The sequence below is a fragment of the Orcinus orca genome, chromosome 6 (assembly GCF_937001465.1).
Source record: "Orcinus orca chromosome 6, mOrcOrc1.1, whole genome shotgun sequence".
Classification (NCBI taxonomy): domain Eukaryota; kingdom Metazoa; phylum Chordata; class Mammalia; order Artiodactyla; family Delphinidae; genus Orcinus; species Orcinus orca.
The window spans coordinates 99,975,064-99,988,360 of NC_064564.1; the positions used below are offsets into that span (position 1 = coordinate 99,975,064).

Sequence of the window (13,297 nt, forward strand, 5' to 3'; positions counted from 1 at the left end):
GGGAACCGAGGGCAGGGCTTTGGGGGGCCTCAAGAATTAAGGATGCAGGGAGAGGAGGAGGGGGACTCAGCAAAAGTTCGTAAGGAGAAAAGGGCCCGTAGCTTAGAACAGTGGTTCCTAAGCCTGAGAGCTTGTGAAAACACCAATTTTGGGGCCCCACCCCCAGAGTTTGATTTGGGTAGGGCCTGAGAATTTGCATTTCTAATAGGTTCCCATGGGATGCTGATGATGCTGATCGAGGAACCACACTTTGAGAACCACTGGGTTAGCACATCTGCTAGAAGACCTGGAGAAAGCTGAAGAGGTTTGACACTACTACCCTGGTGACAGGGGGGGTTGAAAAAGAGTCAATACTAGGGTGTTGAGAGCCCAGCTTAGGTGAAAACCCACAAGTTTATGGCAGGGTCAATGTGGACAAATAAGGAAATTATTCTAGATGTTAAGAGCAAGTTTTTTAGGACAGGAATGGAGAAGCCAATGATCAGATTCATTTAGGTTGGGGAACCGGTTCAGGGGCTAGGGTTGGGGAGGCTAGGTGGTCCAGAGGAATGAGCATATTGGTGAGAGTTTGTTTAGCGAGGTAGAGCATGGCCTTGAACTCATCTTCCCCATCCCACCTTCTCTGCCGATGTTGCCTGTCTCAGCGAGGATCTCTGCCTCCTCAGGAAGGAGATTTGGGGTTGCCTGAACCCCAGATCTGAGTCATTCTTGCCTCCCTCTACCTCACCCTTTGCAGTTCATCCCTCACCAACTTCTGTTGACCTCTAGCTTGCAAATATTTCTCCAAGTCCATCTAACCTTTCTCCATCCTCATAGCTTCTTACCCAGTGTCGGTCCACCACCATCCTTCACCTGGATTCATGCAGAGGTCTCTCTGCTCGTCTTCCTTCTGCAAGTCTTGCCCACTCCTTCCTCCGCCAATTCATTCTCAGTGCTGCGGGAGTCCTCTTTCTAAGATAGAGGTAAGCATCCCATGTTCCTGCTTAAAACCTTTCAACACCTATGCCATTACTCTAAAGAGAAACTATTTTTTCCTTTTAAAAAAACTTTTTATTGAAGTGGAGTTGATTTACCGTGTTGTTAATTTCTTCTGTTATATATATTCTTTTTCATATTCTTTTCCATTATGGTTTGTCACAGGCTGTTGAATATAGTTCGCTGTACTGTGCCGTAGGACCTTGTTGTTTATCCATCCTATATAATAGTTTGCCTCTGCTAATCCCAAACTACCATTCCTTCCCTCCCCCGCCTTTCCCTTGGCAACCTCAAGTCTGTTCTCTATATCCGTGAGCCTGTTTTTGTTTCATAGAGATGTTGATTTGTATTGCATTTTAGATTCCACATATAAGTGATATCATGTGGTATTTGTCTTTCTCTGTCTGACTTACTTCGCTTAGTATGATAATGTCTAGGGCCATCCATGTTGCTGCAAATGGCATTATTTCATGCTTTTCAATGGCTGAGTCGTAGTCCATTGTATATATGTATCACATCTTCTTTATCCATTCATCTGTCAATGGACATTTAGGTTGTTTCCATGTATGGCTATTGTAGGTTGTGCTGCAGTGAACATTAGGGTGCATATATCTTTTCGAATTACGGTTTTCTCCAGATACATGCCCAGGAGTGGGATGGCAGGATCATATGGTGACTCTATTTTTAGTTTTTGAGGAACCTCCCTACTGTTTTCCATGGCTGCACCAATTTACATTCCCACCAACAGTGTAAGAGGGTTTCCCCACCCTCTCCAGCATGTGTTATTTGTAGACTTTTAAATGATGGCCATTCTGACTGGCATGAGGTGGTACCTCATTGTAGTTTTGATGTGCACTTCTAAAGAGAAACTTAAAAATTTTTTTATTGTGGTAAAAGTCACATAATATAAAACATACTATTTTACCCATATTTAACTGTACCGTTCAGTGGCACTAAGTACATTCACATTGTCGTGCAGCTCTCACCATCATCATCTCCCAAATTTTTCACCTTCCTAAACTGAAATTCTGTCCCCTTTAAACACTGACTCCCCATTCCGCCTCCCCACCCCACCCCACCACCTGCTGGCATACCAGTGTACTTTCTGACTCTATGAATTTGACTATTCTAGGTATAAAGAGACTTTTTAAAGGCTCTGTCTTGATGTTGTTCCTCCTCACTGTTCCAATCTCACCTCTTGATTCCATTGCCCTGGATACCTCTCCCTCCGTCCCTCTTTTCTCCCCTCACGTTGCTTTCGTATATTTGGGGATATTTTCACCTTCAGGCCTTCCAGCGTGTTCTTTCTGCCTGGAACGTCCCTCAGCGTCCCACCTTGATAACTCCTTATCTTTCCAGTCTTACGCCACTTCTTCTGAGAAGCCCTCCCTGCGCTCTTGTATCTGCATTATATGCTCCCTTATGTTAGCGTTTACTATAGGATACATCGTTGTTGCCTCCTGTTCTGCCTGCTCCACCCATTCGATAGCACACTGGGAGGGCAGGAGCTGTCGTGCTCTTGCTGCATCTCAGCACCTAGCGCGGTGCCGGGACCTTAGTAGATGTGGCATAAAGAAGGGATCAGCGATACAACTCTGAGCCCAAATGCTCTGAGATTTAAATGCTAGCTTTTAAGCATTTGCAAGCTTTAAGTTTAACCCCAGTCTGAGAATGCTATGTCTGAGTTCTGGTGGGAACCTGACCAAAGAAAGAATGATTCACACACGCATGCTGTGAATGTTGATTTTATTAGGAGGTGAGTCTTTTATACACATAATTAAAATAGGCTGTAAAAATAAGTACCTCAAAATAAAATGGCTCTTAGTATATCACCCCTCTCCGTTTACACCTCCCACTTTGGGAAATATGGTGACTTTCAGGATCAGTTGACTGAAAGTATCCAATTATATTCCTTTGAAGAAAGCCTTTTGATGTTTGCTTCTTAAAAACAACAGTAACAGCAAAACTACCCTGAAGTCAAATGCCTGAGCTCCAGATTTCTCTGGAGTTAGTTGTTCACAGATAACAAGGCCTTCCGGGAAGAAAGCTACCTTTTTTTCAAGTTTCTATTTTAATTTAAAAAATATTGACTGACGTTCACTGTTGGCAGTTCTTACAAAACATCCCTTCCCTGTCCCCCTCGGGCTCTTGAAAATGTGTGCCTTTGAGTTCTCACACAGGACTCCTGGGTGTGACTAGTTACCATATGTTGGAGCCCTCATACCAGACAGAAGCCCCTTCCATTCCTGGAAGAAAAGGGGCTTCAGTGTCTGGTATGGCTGTGTGTGCGGCCTTCATACGAAAGTTCACACTCTGTCTGCAGAACCTAACCTCTGACTGATAGTGATATCTGAAAGCTGAGAAACTTTCTCCATCACCAGGAAAATGCTTTTCCCTACCCACTAGGGACCCTTGAGCCAGAGCAAGTCGCTCTGAAGCTGACTCTGGCTGGAACTCGGGTTTCTTGAGCAATGGGTAGACTTTGGGGGCCCCGGCCATCGCTGGTGTTTCCGGCTCCCGCAGTTCAGCACCTTCCTTTCTCTGTGATGTCTCCATGCTGCAACCACGAGGCTTGCATATAGGCCACGATGCTGTAAGAATTTACAATAGAGAATTATGAGAGAACAGCTGGAACGGGGCGGGGAGGTCTCTGGCCACCTCTTTATCACTGGTAGACTAGGGGGTTCTATCGGTTATGGCAGCAGAATGCTGTACTGCATGAAGGGAGAGGGCCCGAGGGAACTTCTCTCACTCCAGCCTCCTTCCTGTCCCATAACATCAAGAGCCCTTTGCATCTACATCTTCCTTTTCTTGGAGTCTCTTTCCATCTCACTTCTGCCCGATGATGAACTCCCATGTGGACCTCAAGATCAAGTTTTGCTCATCCCAAGCAGAATTAGCTGCATCCTCTTTTGCCTTTCCATAGCCCTTTTCTCTCTTCCATAAATCATTACATTGTTTAGAAATATTTGGAGATAAGTGAATGCATAGGAATGAGGAGCTCTAGTTGAAATCTTAGAAGTCTTTGTGACCTTTGGCATGTCCTTCGACCTCTGGTGTCCTCTGTTTTCTCAACCGTTTTGAGCTCTAGGAACCTCAGGTTCTAAGCTGGCACACAGTTCCTCCTGATGGATGGACCACATCTGGAGCTGCTGGATGGGGTGTGAACATAAATCCAAACCCTTCTAAGGAAAAGCTTTGTGGAAACTTCCAAACACTGATTCCCCACCTTCCATGAGCCCCAGGGCTCTCCACGGGGGGAGCACTTACTGTACTTAGAGCTCATGGTATGACAGAGCTGGTAAGAGGGAAGCCAAGACTTAGAGGCTGCTAGCCCAGGACCACATGAACTCCGGTTGTAGGTCTGACTCCACAGCTCACCCCTCCCTACTGTGGACCATGACAGCACAGCCACGTGGTTGATAAATTAAAAAGGCGGGACAAGAAAACTTGTAAACCTAAGATTCTCTGCCCATTTGAGCAACTACCTCCTCCCCTTTAGTGTGCACTGTGTGCCTGCATTATACGCTAACTAGATCCCCTTAGAAGACACAGGAATTCCTACTCACCAAAAAAAAAGAAGCAATTTCCTCCTGATGCCAGCCAGGTGACGCCCTAGGAGTTCACATTCCTGTCTCAAGCCTGTAAGGGCTCACAATAACCCACTGCTCACCTTGTTGGACTATGTAAACTGTCAATATGTTACTTTGGTTTTGTTTTCTGGTCCACATTGGGAAATTTTTTAAAATTGGAGTATAGTTAATTTACAATGTCCTGTTAGTTTCGAGTGTGATCACAGCAAAGTGATTCATGTATATATTCTTTTCCATTATAGTTTAGTTTATTACAAGATACTCAGTATAGTTCCCTGTGCTATAAAGTACGTCCTTGTTTACTTACTTTATATATGGTAGTGTGTACATGTTAATCCCAAACTCTTAATTTATCCCTCGCCCCCCCACCCCGCCCGGCAGTGTTACTTTGATGTATAACCCATTGTCTGAAAAACTTATGTAGGGCTTCCCTGGTGGCGCAGTGGTTAAGAATCCACCTGCCAATGCAGGGGACACGGGTTCAAGCCCTGGTCCGGGAAGATCCCACAAGCCGCGGAGCAACTAAGGCCGTGAGCCACAACTGCTGAGACTGTGTGCCACAACTACTGAAGCCCGTGCACCCCAACAAAAGCCACTGCAATGAGAAGCCTGTGCACCGCAAGCCCGTGTAGTCTCCACTCGCCACAATTAGAGAAAGCCCACGCGCAGCAACGAAGACCCAGCGCAGCCAAAAATAAATTAATTTTTAAAAAACTCAAAAAACAGCTTATGTAACTGTGCCTTGACCTCTAACAGGTGGAACAGTCCTCAGAGTTTTCTGAAATACTGTCTCCCGGGTTATAATCCTTGGGATAGCATGACTAAAATTTTCTATTTCTTTCTTAGATTGACTGTTGATCAATTTTCGTTGATACGGTGATGGCCAACCCCTGACTTCATGGCCAGTCAACAGGCAGCTCTGGGATATGGACGGTCAGCAGTGCTGGCTAGTAGGTGTCACACCCTTCTGACAGATTTTTCATTCATTAAATACTTTGAGTACACACTAAGCTCTCTGCTGGACACAGGCTATGAGGTGAGCCAAACAGGTGTGGTTCCTGCCCTCAGGGAGCCTACGGTCTAGTTAGTGAGCAAGGTTGTAAACTATCACGCTATGAAGGAAGAGTATAGGAAGCTTGGGGAGCATATACTAGAAGGATCGAAGTTAGCTTGAGAAGGGGATTTTTCTCAAATGCTCTTTGAGAAAATGGTGTTCAACTTAAGACCACAGCTAAGTTGTGTTAAGAAGGATGTGTGGGTAAGGAAGGGGAAAGAGCACGAGGGTAGGCTCCTGGGGCTGAAGCATAGAATGGGGAGGGTGGTTAGTGGCAGGAGTGGGAGGCTGCATCATGAAGGACCTGTTGTCCACGGTAAGAAATTGGGGTCTTAAGAGCAGTGAAAGCCGAGCGCAGAGCTTTGGGCAGGAGATGATGTGAACTGATGTACACATGAAGGAAATTCCTCTGGCCGCCTGGTGGAGAGAGGATGAGAGGGGAACACGTGTGGATGTGGGGAGAACGGCTCAGAGGCGAATTTGGTCCCCCAAGTGCTTGGGTGGCAGCAGTAGGCATAAAGAGAAAAGGGTGAATTGGAGGCATGTGTTGGAGGTAGAATCAATGTAGACCAGGTGTAGACCATAACTGGAGAACATGGCTGTAGCAAAGGAGGAGAGAGGGTGGTAGATCACGTGTCACTTCTGATAGGAAGAATTCAGGAGAGGGAGCAGCTAAGTAGTGCAAGTAAGCTCTCTAAGGAGAAGGGGAGAGGTGGCACCCAGGTACCCAGGGACTCTTCTAAGAAGCAAGTCAGGGAGTGGCTGAGAACCAACTGCCTGGGTTCAAATCCTGTCTCTGCCACTTATTAGCTCTGTAATCGTAGGCAAGTTACATGACATCTTAGAGTCTGTTTCTTCATCTGCAAAATGGGGATAAAATAGTAATTGTCTCAGAGGATTGTTTGAGAAGGTTAAAATATATGAAATATTTAAAGTAGTGCCCCACACATAATAAGGGCTGTTTAAGTGTTTGCTATTATTATCTTTCAGAGAGGTTGTGGGGAGGAGAAGAACAGGATGGATGCAAAAGAACGTAGGCTTGTAGATCTACTTTGGAGAAAATGAGCCTACTCTCCCCTCTGATGGCATCTGTTTTCTCTATGAAGCACGAGGTTTGGGTGGCCAGTGGGTTGCGGATGGGCAGAGCCAGACAGTTATTCCCTCAGCATCTCCCTGTCGCATGTAAAGAACAACAAGCAGGAGAGGCCAGGTTCTCACGGTGACATGAAATTGACTCACTTTGGTACCAGGAAGGGCTGGGGCCGCACACCCTGCCTGCAGATGGGCTGTTGGCAGCTCAGCCCAGGAACCTCTCCTCCCAGCCTTCTGCCCTCCATGGCCTCCTCCACTCCCTGCTGTGACACGTCTTCCTGGGCTTTTATGTCATTGGAATGTAGCTTTTCTTTCTGTGGTTAGAGAGTTCTGGTCTTTCCTGCTAATAGCGCTTAATGATTGATGGTGCAGCCTTGGCCTCTTGTAATAATTTTTCAGGATCTTATTTAACTTGCCACTTCGTGGAAGGGAAAGGTAATAGAAAAACTCCCTTTATACCAGAGGTTCTCAACCTTGGCTGTATATCCGAATAAACTGGAGAGCTTTAAAACATTCCCATGCCCAGGCTGCATCCCAGATCAACTGAGTCAAAATCTCTGCGGGTAGGAGCCAGACATCAGTAGTTTTTAAATCTCTCCAGGTGATTCCAATGTACAGCAAGCAAAGGAGGCTTCGGTTGCACATGGGTCCCGCTACAGCTAAATGTCTACAGCAGAGGGAAACAATTAGCAACTACTTAAGTGCCTCAATTCACATAAGCATTCAGTTACTTAAGACTGGTTCAAGATCCTGTCCCTGCTTCTGTGATATAAGATCATGAAGATCGTGCATATCTTAATCAAGATTCCATGCACACAGTGTAGGGCTGGGTCCAGGTGCATGTTACATAGTACATTGGGGGGTAGGTGTCAAGGGCAGCAACCTGTTTCATGCACCCCAAAGTCTCTTAAAAAAGGGAAAGCATCTCCTTAGCACACATATGAAGCAATGAAACTGCAGAAAAGAACCAATTATTGCATATTCTCAATGCTTTCATTTGTTTATATCTCTAGCTATGACACACATTAACTAGTCAGACTTGTTTTCTTTTGTTGTTTTTTGTTGATTTGTTTAGGTCAAAGAGACTATATTTCAACCAACTGCCAATCAAACAGGACTGGATAACTTCCAAGCGGCACGGCTACTAACCCATTACTCACATGGACAGAGAGCTGGGACTCCTGAGAAGTTTGCATTGTGGGCCAGCTCTAGCTAAACCCAACCTATTCAGCTGAGACTCTCATGAAAACAGTGGCACATGAAAAGGCCTAAGGGCTGGGCAGCTTGAGGACAGGTCTGGCTCAGTCCCACACCTTGAGAAAATGAGAACTGGCCCAAGAAGGCACTAGTAATCAAGTCTGCTGTTTTGTACAAATTCTCTCAGCTGTTTGATCCTCGTCTTATTATTTTCTCAACTATGAAATAAAGCAAAGAGCCTTCATGATTGATGGCTCCTGTCTCAGGAGGCTCAGCCTTCTGTGCAGGCAGGGACCTATGCAATGCAATGTGAGAATTCAAAGACGATGGTGAGAATTCCACCATCCACTTCCCACTTCCAACCTGCCTTCAATTCTGGTCTACTCTGCTGCCTATAACACCACCGTTACTGATATGTAGGGCTCTGGTGTGCTACTACTGGTCCCTTTAAAATGCAAATCTATGTCAAGTCCCTTGTATCTTAACTGCGGATATCAATAATCCTCTGGTGGGACTGATACAAGTGTGAGATAACCACACCTTAGGGGGCCTAAACAGACCGAAACTGAGCTAATATGTAGCCACTAGTTAACATCGGCTACTGAACACTTGAAAGGTGTTCAAATGGAGTCCAAATTGAGGTGTGCTGTCAGTATAAAATACCAGATTTTGAAGATTTACTTTAAAAGACTCATTGATTTCATAAATTGATTACAAAGATATTTTGGATCTATTGGGCCAAATCAAATGTTATTAAAATCATTTCACCTGTTATTTTATTGTTTTTAAACATGGCTACTAGAAAATTTTAAATCACATAATATGGCTTGTACTTGTGGCTCGTACCGTATTTCCCTTGGATGGGGCTGGTCGAAGACTAGACTGTTCGATGTGGTCCATTTTGGTGACGATCTAGGCTGGCACTCTCCCCATGGGCCTGGAGTACCCCTCCTTTGCTTCTCTATCCTTCCTCCTGCCTGTTATCTTCCAGACTTCAGCGCTGTTGTTTTGCAAACAAGAAAATTCCCCCAGAGAGATCAAAGGAATCGCCCACGTCCTACAGGGAAGCTCACACAGTCCAGTGGCCATGAGATTTAAAGGGCACTGAGCACAGAAGTTGCCAAGCCCTTGGAAGGTACAGACAAGAAAGAGTACCTGGAAGTGAGGCCGGCTGACTCTCACCTAAAGGAGACTAAACAAAAGAGGTCTGAGTGGTACAAGAAGGTTTCTCATCCCAGCCCCTGATTACAAGGAAGTATATGAGTTGCCTATAAATAAGTTGTATTACAAAACCGCCAGGAAGTGAGCTAGCTTGTTAGGGCCCTCTGTTTACTACTTATAACTTGAGGGAATTTCCAAATCTCCAGATTATTAGTTTGGGGAAACAGGAGAACTTTTTCTCTGTGAGAGAGCCTACTCAGAACCCATTGTGTAATTGTTGAAAATAAATAATACTTTATGATAATGGGCTGGAAATGCTCCAGCAGTCCTTGACCTAAGCCCCAGGCCCCAGCCCAAAGAGCAGACGCTGGTTCTGTCTTACCCAATCGGGATGATGGCCAGGAAGGAGAGAAAGGAGGAGAGGGCAAAGCAGGTGCCCACGAACTTCTCCATGGTGAGCTGGTAGATCTTGTTGTACATGGTGGATGTCACCACCCCGGTCAGAGCCAGGGACAGCTGCAGGATGACAAACACCTTTCCTGTGGAAGGGACCGAGGTTACCAAGGTTACTAAGCTGCCCCTCCATGTTCCCTGAGAGCTGAGTCTCCGGGGGGTTCTCAGGAGACCCCTCCCCCTCCCCAGACTCCCTCTGTCTTCCTGGCTCATTTTGCAGGATCCTTGCCTCCACCCAGCTGACTCTTCCCGTGGCCCCTGGACGGTAGTATCTCCCTTTGACCGTGGCTTTTCAGCGGCTGACTTTCCGAGTCTTTCCCACCCTCCTGCTCTCACTCGCTCCACTCTGGTTGGACACCAGTGTGTTTCTAGTGTCTTCAAGGCTGCTTCTGGAACTCTCTCCTGTGCCTTCTGCCAGTCCAAACCCTGTGCGCCTCAAGCCGACTGGCTCTGAAACCGTCCACACAGAGAGAACCTCCGAGAAATTCCTTTCACTCACCATAAGAGGAGCCCTTGATGAGCTTGGACATTGCCGATCGGATGGTTGTGATGGGGATGAGAGCGAACAGCATGACGGCCCGAGCTGGAAAGGAATCACAGGAGAACACTCCTCACTGTAGCCCAGCCTTGGCCAAAGAGTAAATTAGAATAGAGCAAAGGCCTCCCCTACCCCCTCTCCCACAATCCTATGTGGCCTTGAAGAAATGGTTTCTCTCCTGGCAGACTAGGACCCCCCCCCCCACCTCCTCCCCCTGCCCCGGGCAGGCTGATTCTCCCAGCACATTGCTGCAGACCCGTCTGCAAGGTGCCAAGCACAGTGGTGACAGAGGGTGAAGGGTGTCTTTATTGGTAGAGTTGTTTCTAGGGAAGTGGAGCTGATGTCACTCAGAACTCCTTGCCTCCTGGGAGAGAGGTGTCTGCGCTTGCCGTTCATCGTCACCTCTGGGAGATGGTCCCAGGAGCTTTGGCAGACTGCATCTAGAAATGTGTGCCACTAACTCACCTGCCACACACCCCTCCTTCCCTCAAGCCCTGTTCATTATCCCTTGGCGGGTGTGTGTGGGGGGGGGGGTAGGGAAGGAAGGGGAGGGGGGACTCTGGCTCTTGCACACGGCCTGTTGAACTGGGAGCTGGCGAAAGGTAATCTTGCCATGTTGTGAGGGGTTTTTCTGAGTTGTGTGACCTCTGCCAAAGGACGGTCTCTGGGAACCATCTTGAGTTGTTCGAATATGTTAGCCACTAGCCAGCCCCGTGACTATTAATTTAAATGAAATAGTACGAAAAATTCTGTTAAGTTGCACTGGCCACATTTCAAGGGCTTCCTAGCCGTACGTGGCTAATAGCTAGTGTATTAGGCAGAAAGATACAGAACATTTCTATCACTGTAGAAAGGTCTGTTGGAGCACGGGCCAGAGCTCTCTGCTTGTGGGCTGTCTTTGTCCTCAGATAGGAGCTTCATTCTGCTTCCTTGAGGGAATGAATGTATTACATTGGTTGTGGAAGGCATTTATGGAGAATTTTTCTCTCTTTTTAGAAAGCTTGTGCTTGACCCAAAATGATTGAAATGATTTTAATTAAAGGACTTTTTCAGCTGGATTACTTAATGTTTTATCCCTTTAAAACCGGGGAGAAGAAACTCAACCCCATCTCCTCCACTCCAGGGCATCCTGAAGGCTCTCTGCTGACTCCCGGCACCACTGACCAGCCCTCCCTTGACTTCCTAGAGCTTTGGGCACCACTCTGGTAACATTTCAGGGGCCACACATTGTCGGTAACAATACCGACAAACTCAAGTGCACATAATCCTGTCTCCCTTGTGTCTCCCAGATAGCAGGTATAATCTCCGGTGCTGAGCTGGGACACCTAGACCACAGCATCCCTGGGGTCAGCCCCATGACTCGGGGGATGCGCAGTGTCCTTGTCCTGCCTCCCCAAGAATGCCAGACTCACCAATGTAGAACATGTATGTCTCTTTCACAAAAGCCAAGAGGAGGGCTCCAGACGCAAAGGAGACCATTCCAATCATGATCATGGTGGTGTCCTGGAAGTAGCGGGAGAAGACCAGGACGCCCAGGAAGCTGGTGATGAAGATGGTGTACCCTGAAGCCATACCATAGCCCAGCTGCACTTGGTTCCAACTCAGAGGCTCCCGCAGCAGAAAAAGGGGCATCATGTCCACTGTGCCCACCACTGCCAGGTCATATGTGATAGCACCCACAAAGAGCAGAGCAATAATGGTTTTCTTGGGCTTCGCTTTTGCAGGAGACGAAGGGTGCCTCATCACACACTGCTTGTCTGTCGGATCAGGATCCAGGGTGTTATCGGCGCAGACTGTGCCAGACACCGTATCCACAGCCTTGCTGGGCTTGGCCGTGGACTCAGGGACCTTCAGCACCAAGAGGCTGTAGAAAAGGGCACAGGTGGCACAGCTCACGCTGAAGGCGGTCAGCACCAGGCCCTGGCTGGAGTGCCCGACTATCTGCTTGAAGAGGTGCCCAGAGACCATGCTCCCGCAGAATCCCGCCAAGCCCAGGATCAAGTCGATCACGATGAGGCGCAGGGAGCGGCGGCCCTCCGAGGAGCCGAGGGATCCCAGGGCCATGACCCCCGACCAGAACGCCGAGAAGCCACCGCACAGCCCGTTCAGCGCTGCCGCCCCGTAGAGCATCTCCACGGGCCAGTCCAGCAGCACCTTGAGCAGCAGCGCGAGGCGGGCGAGCATGAAGCCCAGCAGAGACATGCAGATGGAGATCTTGCGGTGGTAGCGGTCGCTGAGCCAGCCCAGCCCATAGGCCGACAGCAGGGGTGTCAGGCCTATCACAAGGTTGTAGGTGATGTAGAAGTTGGAGATGGCTCTCTGCTGTTGGTTCTCTAGAGCCCCCGGGGGCGACGGGCTAGCGCTGTGGTTGGACAAGGCCTCGACTCCGAAGGACGCCTTCACCACGAGGAGCAGCCCCGCGTCGTAGAGGGAGGCGGCCATCTGGGTGGAGGCCACCACGGGCTCGATCCAGGTCGACACCTGGGGGCGAGACAGGGGGCCCCTGCACGGGCAGGTGGTCCCCGGGCCCATGTCGTCTCTCCGATGGGGGATGGAGGGAGGGGCTTGCCCGCTGCTGCTGCTGCTGCCGCCGCAGCTGCTCCCGGGAGGGCGGGCGCGCAGCCAGGGTGCGCGCGGGGAAACCTGCGAGCCGAGCTGAGCCAGGCGCAGGGCGCAAGTGACAGCAGCCAGCGGGGCGGCCCAGGGCCTCTGGGACCACGGCCACGCCTACCCGGACCAAAAAGGGCCATGCTCCGCCCCCGGCGGCGGAGCCGGACTGGCGGCGGCCCAGGGAAGCGAGGCGCGGGGGAGCGCGCGGTGAGTCTGGAGTCCGGCTGCGCCCCCGCGTCACGCTGCTCCGGGCAGCGCGGCCGCTTGAAGGGCCGATTTCCGCACGGCCGGGCGTGCCTGGACCTCCCGCAGGTCGCTGGGCACCTTCCCCTGGGACTTGGCCCCCTCAAGGCAGGGAGCAAAATTCTGTACCTGGAAGGCAGTTTGGGGCAAGCCGTGAGGTGCCTGGGATCAGCGTGTTGGCGGCGGGGCGGGGGGGCGGCGGTGAGGTTTTATTTTGGGGTTTAAAAGTGACAGGGACCTATGTGCTGTGGGGAGCTGGGTAGCAGAGACTTTGAGAGAAATTTTAAAAACTCAGGAGTCCTAGTATCTCTTTGAGGTGCTGATTTCAATTCTTTTGGATACAGACCCCGCAGTGGGATTGCTAGATCATAGTGCTGCTTT

General features: G+C 48.9%; 2 protein-coding genes across 6 annotated transcripts in view; one reads left to right on the plus strand and one right to left on the minus strand.

Annotated features, from left to right (window-relative positions):
- Positions 1–11,121, plus strand: part of SNX30 (sorting nexin family member 30) — a 121,748-nt gene extending 110,627 nt beyond the window's left edge. For 3 of the 4 annotated variants that reach the window (XR_007477860.1, XR_007477861.1, XR_004483045.2), the window contains 3 exons: positions 209–304; positions 5,415–5,604; positions 7,790–11,121. The gene's annotated coding sequence lies outside the window, so the exon portion shown is untranslated. The remainder of the gene's footprint in view (positions 1–208; positions 305–5,414; positions 5,605–7,789) is intronic. The other variant, XR_004483046.2, reaches the window with a different exon arrangement.
- On the minus strand, positions 2,705–12,736 carry SLC46A2 (solute carrier family 46 member 2). 2 transcript variants are annotated; one of them, XM_004269328.4, is made up of 4 exons: positions 11,476–12,736; positions 10,025–10,108; positions 9,455–9,611; positions 2,705–3,566 (listed from the first exon to the last, which is right to left on the minus strand). In XM_004269328.4, the coding sequence occupies exons 1-4, from the start codon at positions 12,593–12,595 to the stop codon at positions 3,500–3,502; spliced, it is 1,428 nt and encodes a 475-aa protein (XP_004269376.2). In that variant the 5' UTR covers positions 12,596–12,736; the 3' UTR covers positions 2,705–3,499. The 2 variants fall into 2 exon arrangements, with proteins under 2 accessions (XP_004269376.2, XP_049566928.1); XM_049710971.1 differs by lacking the exons at positions 2,705–3,566; positions 9,455–9,611 and having other exon boundaries at positions 10,037–10,151.
- Between the last annotated feature and the right edge of the window lie 561 nt (positions 12,737–13,297).